General features: G+C 60.2%; 1 protein-coding gene across 2 annotated transcripts; it reads right to left on the bottom strand.

Annotated features, from left to right (window-relative positions):
* On the bottom strand, nt 1-2,173 carry MIXL1 (Mix paired-like homeobox). 2 transcript variants are annotated; one of them, XM_039235866.1, is made up of 2 exons: nt 1,875-2,173; nt 1-706 (listed from the first exon to the last, which is right to left on the bottom strand). In XM_039235866.1, exons 1-2 carry the CDS (start codon nt 2,171-2,173, stop codon nt 397-399), a joined length of 609 nt encoding a protein of 202 aa, XP_039091797.1. In that variant the 3' UTR covers nt 1-396. The 2 variants fall into 2 exon arrangements, with proteins under 2 accessions (XP_039091797.1, XP_039091798.1); XM_039235867.1 differs by having other exon boundaries at nt 1-684; nt 1,877-2,173.
* Between the last annotated feature and the right edge of the window lie 5,736 nt (nt 2,174-7,909).

Raw genomic sequence — 7,909 nt, 5'->3', positions numbered from 1 at the left:
TTTGTGGAAAGCATTTAATAACCCGCTAGAGTCGCACCAAAGTACACAAGTGCTTGTGGTCGTGGGCGATGTTGGAGTGGCCGAAAGAAAAGGCACAGAATCAGCATGAGGGGAAGGTTCAGGCTTGAGGGGAGAGAGCCTCGAGTGTTGAGAAGAGAGAGAGGGCTTCGCGGGGTGCCCCACGGACGGGGCTGGCACGGAGAAGGCCGCAGCTGCGCGGGGGTGACCTTCCGATCCGCACGACCGCCCTGCTGGCCGGAGATGTCGCCTGCTGGTCTGGGAAGGTAACCGGGAGGTCTTTCCCGCCTGGTGGCCCCTGGAGGCTTCTCCAGGTTTCTAAGGAGAGTGAGGTGCGTCTCCTTGCACTCAGCCGAATCCGCCTGTCGCCCGTGCTCCTCAAGCATTACCAAAGGCCGAAAGGATGTGCTCCTCCCAGGAGTCCAGCTTGGAACCTGGGTCGTCGGAGAGGGGGCCATAGGCTTCACCGACCCGACCGTGGCAGCCAGGGTCAGAAAGGGCCTCTCTGGGCATGGGGGGATGGGGCAGGCAGGTCCCTGGCAGCTGGGGCGCCACACATTCCACTTGGCTCCCCTGTACGGGGCGGGGCGGGGACGGCCTGGCTGAGGGTGGCCACGGCTTCCCGCTCTGACGCCGCGACTTGGCGCGTCGGTTCTGGAACCACACCTGCAAACAGGAACCGAGAATGGTGTTGGGCCGCGACGCCCCCATCCCCCCCACCCCCGTCCCCACGCACCAGTGCCATGTGCCCCGGCTCCCTGCTCCAGGACCCCCTGGGCTTCGAAAAGTGCTTGGGGCAGGTGGTGGGCAGGCGATCAGAGGCCCCCGCTTTCCCGGAATCACCACCGCCAGGTGCCTGGGCGCCATATGGAGATATTTGCAAAGAGAAACAGGGTCACGGAAACAGAAGGGCGTAGAACTTGAGGATAAAATGCTTCTATGGTTAAAGAGGACAGACATCAGGGGCACCTGGGGGGGCTCAGTCGGTTGAACCGCTGACTCTGGATTTTGGCTCAGGTCATGCATGATCCCAGGGTCGCGGGATCGAGCCCCACGTTGGACTCCTTGCTGAGCATGGGGCCTGCTTAAGATTCTCTCTCTCTGCCCCCTCTCTTCCATTCACGCTCTCCCTCTCTCAAATTTCAAAAAATAAAATTTAAAAAGGTGACACGCGTTAAAATAATTTAGAAAGTCAATTTCTGAAACCAAATCAATCAAGAAGGTTATTTCGCTGGGTGACTTCACTGCTGAGAATAAATGTTCTGCCCACGACGTCCTAACAAATCCTGAAGGTGTCCTGCCCAGGGAGGCCTCTGTGCCAACGGCTGAGACCCACAGATCATTCCAGAATATTCCACCGGGGACGCTCCTCCCAGCGCTGAGACGAGCGCCCTGGCTCAGACCTGCGTTTGGACACAGACCAAGGCGCTGCAGGCTAACCGGCAGAAGGGCAGGGTCCCCAAAACCCCCCGAGCCCCAGGATTCTGATCTAAATTACTGTACAATAAACGCAGCCGCCTCCGGGGAGCTGCCCGGGGAGCTTCAGACTTTACCCCGAGATTCCAGACCCAGTATCTGCCAAGAACGTGGCCTCAGGGGTCCCGGGGGTACCTCAGAGGGTCGGCCTCCCGTCCCGGAGACACTTCTCCCACGGTGGGGAGGGGGGACGCCCAGCTGGGCCTTGTCCGTCTCTCTTCCCGGATAAAGCAAAGCGTCAAAGTGCTTCTTCTCACCCTCCTGCTGAGGATTTGGCTTCCGTCCGCTTCGAGCGGCCCCCAGTGTACTTGACGCCTCCGAGAGGACGCTCCGCCCCACGACCGCCCCGGCCGGCCGCCCCCCACCCGCCAGCCCCGCTCACCTGGATCCTGGACTCGGGGAGCAGCGTGAGGGCGGCCAGGCGCTCGCGCAGGTGGATGTCGGGGTACATGGTCCGGCGGAACACGAGCTCCAGCGTCTGCAACTGCTCGGCGCTGAACGACGTGCGCTTGCGGCGCTGCGACGGGGCGGGCGGCGCGGGCGGCGCGGGGCCCCCGCCCGGGAAGCCCGCGCAGGGGCCAGCGCGCGGGGGTGGCGGGGCGGCGGCGGGGCCGGGCGGGGCCGCGGGGAACGCCGAGCCCACCCCGAAGCCGAGCTGCTGCGACCCCGCCGCGGCCATCGCTGCGCCAGCCTGTGCGCCGCCGGGCGGCGCGGGCCGCGGTTATAGGGCGGGGGCCGAGGGAGGGGCGGCGGCGGCCTCAAAGGGCCCGGCTCGCGAAGGCCCGTGTCCCCCCGGGGGGTCGGCCCGCCACCCCCACCCCCGGCCCTGCCAGACGCCGTGGGAACTGCCGCTTCCGCCGCTGCGCGCTGGGGGAGGGGAGGCGCGAACTTGGGCCGGGACTCCCCCCTACGCCCAGCGACCCCCGCCCGCACCCCTGAGACCCCTCGCCCGCCGACCCCCCCTCTACCCCGGAGACCCCCGCCCGCCTTCCGGCCCGCCGGCCCTACCCCAGCCCACCCGCCAGCTCCCCCCAAACCCGGCGACCCCCTCTCCCCTAACCGCCGGATCCCCCAACCCCGGCGCCCCGCCCGCCCTCTGGCATGCCCCCCCAAACCTGCGACCCCACCCCGCCGCACCCCCCGCTCCCCACCCCGCCGCACCCCCCGCTCCCCACCCCGCCGCACCCCCCGCTCCCCACCCCGCTTCCCTGCCGCAATCCACATTCCCTAGGCGGGCCTCCCGCTCGGCGGCGGGCCCTGAGGTCGGCCTCCCTCCCACCCTGCGATGCGGGAGCAGCGACCCTTGCCCGCCGTCTGGCTCGCGGCCTGGGATGTATTTATTTACCTCCCCCCACCCCCGCGACGTGCGAGACCCAGTGCCAGGTGGGCCGCACAGTCCAGCCCTGCGCTTGGCGCGCCGTCCCCCCCACCCCCCGCCCGACGCGCCCTGCATGAGAAGGGGGCGCCGATTAGGGGGCCGCGCGCTTACCCTCTGGGCGGCCAGGGAGCCAGGGGCGCTGGTGGACGCGTGACCCCTCCTTTCCGGAGGTGCCCGCGGTGTCCTCGCGGGAGGCAGGAGGCGGGGGCTGTGTGGGGCTGCCTCCGCCGGGTGGGCCCCGTTTGAAGTTCCCGCTTTGCGGGGATTCGCGCTGCGGTGGGGGGGTTGTGTGCTGCCTTGCCTCTGGGGCTGCGAGGCCCCGGGGCGCAGGACCCCGCAGGGCCCCCGAGTTGGCTCCGCGCAACGGGCCGGGCCGGTGCCAGGCCCTCCGCCAACTCCATTCCCTGCGTGGGAAGGGAAAGGCGTGGGCCCCGAAGACGGCCCCGCGCGGCCCGGGCTGCCTGCCGCTGCCACCCGAGCCCTGATCGCACCAGGACGGCTTTGTGTTGCGAGGGACCTTCAGGGCCCTGTCACACCACCCAGAAGACCCTGGGCGGGCTTTCTAGCTGTCCTGGTGGAAAGACGGAAGGCTGGGGACAGGAGCCCTGTGCAGGGGCCAGGTCTCAAACCCCTGCGCTCTCCCCGGCAGCCTGCTCCTGCACCTGCCCGCCGCACCCCTACTCTCCCTGCCTCCTTCCCCCTCCCTTCCTCACCCTTCCTTTCTTTTGAGTCTTCAGGCCAGGGCAAGTGGGTCGCCAGGTCACACCCTCCATCTTAACTGTGCTCGGTCATTCTTTCATTCAGGAAGCCTCCCGTGGGAGGCTGTGCTGTACTGAGTCCCTACGCCTGGTTTACAGATCAGGAACTTCCACAATCCAGAGAGACCCCCAGGACTCCAGGGCCAGTGTGGAGGCCGGCAGTTAGATGAGACTCAGTGCTCCCTGGTCAGCTCCCCTGCACCTTCCACGGGAGGCCACACTCCTGTCCCCTCCAGTCCCTGGGGTCACCTTTCAGGCCCCTTGGGCTCATTAGGTCCCCAGTCTCAGGCAGGGGTGACGGGGCCAGAACCCTGCAGCCCCAAGCTCCGTGGCTGTGGTTACAGGGACCCCGAGGCCAGCCTCCGAGGAAGGCTGAGGTTTGCTGGCCCTGTGGCCGCCAGGTGAGGTTTAACATTGGAGGGAGGGGGCAGAAACTCTGCCCAGGGTCAGGAGTCATGGGGATCCCGGGCTGTGTGGACACCCCCGCTGTCCTGTGTCGCAGCCTGGTCCTCTGTGACTCCCTCTCCCTGTGCGGCGGGAAGACAGATGCACCCAGGGGCGAGAGGTGCCTGCCTGCGGGCAGAACTGACCCCGATTTCAGGTACCAGCCCACACATGCTTTTTGAACCTGCAGTAAGAAATGCCCACATTCGGGCCGCCTGGGGGGCTGCGTCAGCTGAGCATCCGACTTTGGCTTAGGTCACGATCTCACAGTTGGTGGGTTCGAGCCCCCCTGTCTGTCTGGGGGCCTGGAGCCTGCTCCGGATTCTTTCTGCCCCTCCCCCATTTGTGCACCTGCGCACCCACGCACGCTCTCTCTCCCCCCTCCATCTCTCTCTCTCAAGAATAAATAAATAATGAAAAAAAAAAAGATATGCAGATATGCCAGCATTCAGCATTCAGTTTGTGGCCTGCACACCGACTAAACAATCATTTTCCTCCATGGCTTTTCTTGAGAGCTTGTGGTAGGATAATCCTCTGTGTTGAAATAAGATTGCAGCCTCTCCCCTTCTCTCCTCTTTTTGCTCTAAATGAGGTTCCGATTGTGTGTGCTGGTGTACACCTGAGAAATATCCTCTGCGGGGATGCGGTGGAGACCCAGGGCTGCGAGTGGGAACGGGCGGGGGGGGCGGTTTGGAGGCGGAGGCCACATGTTACAGCTGCTGGTATTGCTCTGATATTATTTTTGAATCGAGCATATATTGTTGTTGTAAGTATATTTTTAAAACCTAGTTTTGTGTTAAGGTGTGTTTTTTTTTTTCAAATGTCTTATTTCTGAGAGAGCACAAGCGGGGGAGGGGCAGAGAGAGTGAGGGACAGAGGATCCAAAGAGGGTCTGTGCCAGCGGCAGCGAGCCTGATGTGGGGCTTGACTCACGAATCGCGAGATCAAGACCTGAGCTGAAGTCAGACACTCAACCCACTGAGCCACCCAGGTGCCCCCAAACCAAGTTTTCAATAACCAACTACAATGTGGTTTTCTGGGTTGGATTTTTTTTTTTTTTTAAAGTAAAGTCTACACCTGGGACACCTGAGTGGCTTAGTTAAGCATCTGACTTCGGCTCAGGTCATGCTCTTGTGGTGTATGGGTTTGAGCCCACATCGAGCTCTGTGCTGACAGCTAAGAACCTGGAGCCTGCTTCGGATTCTGTCTCTGTCTCTGCCCTTCCCCCGCCCATGCTCTGTCTCTGTCTCTGTCTCTCTATCTCAATGATAAATAAACATTAGCCCACACCCAGCGGGGCTGGAGCTCACAACCTGAGATCAAGAGTCTCAGGCTCCGCCGACTGAGCCAGCCGGACACCCTGGGTTGGATCCTTAGAAAGGAGAAATGAACATTAGTGGGAAAACTGGAAAAATCTGAATGGTTGTATAACACCGTTCTAACACAGAAGCAGAGGATGCATGTGATGTCTCTGGAGAGAGATACTCCTTCCCCGTGGCCACAGATTTCCCAGTTCTGCGATCTGCACTGACCAGCGTTCAGAAGCTAGAAGTTCTACAGCTCTCCTCATCTGACGTGGATCCATTCGCTCAAAATTACAGGTACTTTCCGCTCCCTGTTTGCGTGCCAGACACCTGGAAAATCCTGAGGTGGCCCCAAGTTCAGGATCCCTTACTCAGCTGCTCTGTCGCAGGCATACGCTGGTGTTTAATTGCTCCCCAAATGGAAAACGGCAAGAGCCCCACCCTTGGCAATATCTTAGAAAATCATTCTGGCAAGTTACTTTCTGAAGGCTCCATCAGGCGCTTTCCGCTACCGAAGGCGTCCACCTGCCAGTTCCAGAATGTCAGCCCTGAGGTTCACGGTTACCCCAAGGCCCGGGTCACCGAGATCGGGGGTCAGATTCCCCCTCATCTGCACCTGGGCTCGCTCGCTCACTCCCTGGCTTGCTCAGGGCTCGGGCCCTTATTTGCATTTGGTGTGTGGGTCACATCAGTTGAAACAGGTAGAAAGGGACAGCGAGGTGAAACAGAAGACAGTTTGCAGAGACACATCCGGTAAATAGAAGCGAAGATCGAAGAGAAAAGCAATGAGCTTAAAAAAAAAAAAAAAAAAAGTATCGGGGCGCCTGGGTGGCTTAGTCAGTTAAGCGTCCGACTTTCGCTTGGGTCATGATCTCGCGGTTCGTGGGTTCGAGCCCCGCGTCGGGCTCTGTGCTGACTGCCCGCTCAGAGCCTGGAGCCTGTTTCAGTCTGTGACTCCCTCTCTCTCTGACCCTCCCCTGCTCGCGCTGTCTCTCTCTCTCTCCCTCCTAGAAATAAATAAAACAAAACAAAACAAAAGTCTCGTTATTTGCAGCAGCCCCGGTGACAGATGGGAGCCACCCTGGGGGACCATCCTGCTCTGTGCCCTCAACCTTTCCCACCAGGGCTCCTGTCCCAGCCCCTCCTAGGAGCTGGTGTTTACTGAATGGAGAGCCAGGGAAAGAAGGGTCAATAGCTTCTGATTCCACCCTGAGCCCCTTTGATCCTGGCCTTGCTTTGATTTCCTCTCCTCTGGCTGCCCTGCCCGCCCTCTTGAGTTCCTGAAGTGTATTCTAGAAGCAGGGTTTACAAGAGATTGAGAGACCCCCTCCCCCCCCCCCAAAAAAAGGTATTAATGCTCCAGGAAAGCGATAAAAGGTTAAGGAGCCTCTTTTGTTGTTTGGTGAGCACCAAACACATTCCAGTCGCAAACACAAATGCGCTTTTGAACCGAAGTTGCGGGTTTTTTTTGTTGTTTTTTTTAAAGGATGATGCCTTTTCTTTCGATTGTTTCTACCCGAATCCTCTGGGCAGTGTCTTTCTCCACCCAGACTCACATAATCCAGTGAAGTTAAAAAGAACATCTCTGGGGGCGCCTGGGTGGCTTAGTCGGTTGAGCGTCTGACTTTCGCTTAGGTCATGATCTCGCGGTTCGTGGGTTCGAGCCCCGCGTCGGGCTCTGTGCTGACTGCCGGCTCAGAGCCTGGAGCCTGTTTCTGTCTGTGACTCCCTCTCTCTCTGACCCTCCCCTGCTCACGCGGTCTCTCTCTCTCTCTCCTAGAAATAAATAAAGTATTAAAAAAAAAAAAAAAGAAAGAAAAGACCATCTCTACTCCGGAGAGAGAAAACCAGAGATTTTCCAGGTTTGTGTCCACACACTCGATACAAAGAACAGAAGCGTCCGCAGGAGATTTGGCCCCCACACCTGACATTTGTCTCCGTCTCCCTCTGCAGAGTAAAAAAAGACTGTGAACAGTCTTCATTTTTTTTTTCATCGTTTATTTATTTTTTTAGGAGGGGAGAGAGACAGAGCCGGGGCAGGGGAGGAGCGGAGAGAGAGAGACACACACACACAGAATCTACCCCCCCGAATAATTTATGAAGTCATTGGCAGATTCCCAGACGGCCAGCTCTGGCCTTGGCACCCTGGCCAGCGAGTTGTGGGCGTGTGTTCCCCAAATCCTTGCTTTTACTGGATATTTTTGCATCTGATAGATGAGAGCATCGCACAAGGCCAAGTTGGTCCGATCAGACATGGGCCCCTGTGGGTGGGGGAGACACGCCGCCCGCAGACGGGGGCCCCTCCACTTCTGCTGGGACCAGGAGTTGTGGTTTCAAATGACCCGTTCCGCTCGCAGGAACGTGAACTTCACACACTCTGTCCACGGGAGAGGCAGCGACACCGGCCCCTTCTTTCGGAGAGTGAGCAACCCCACACTGGGCACCGTGCTCCCGGAGGGAGTCCTCACCCCTGGGCCCCCGGTTAGCAGCCTGGGGCGGCCGAGTTAATCCTGCACTGATAAAGCCCAGCC

Source organism: Hyaena hyaena, unplaced genomic scaffold (assembly GCF_003009895.1).
Source record: "Hyaena hyaena isolate Hyena2069 unplaced genomic scaffold, ASM300989v1 scaffold_103, whole genome shotgun sequence".
Taxonomy (NCBI): Eukaryota; Metazoa; Chordata; class Mammalia; order Carnivora; family Hyaenidae; genus Hyaena; species Hyaena hyaena.
The sequence above is the reverse complement of the archived record's forward strand: the minus strand, read 5'-3'. Positions and strand labels throughout refer to the sequence as shown.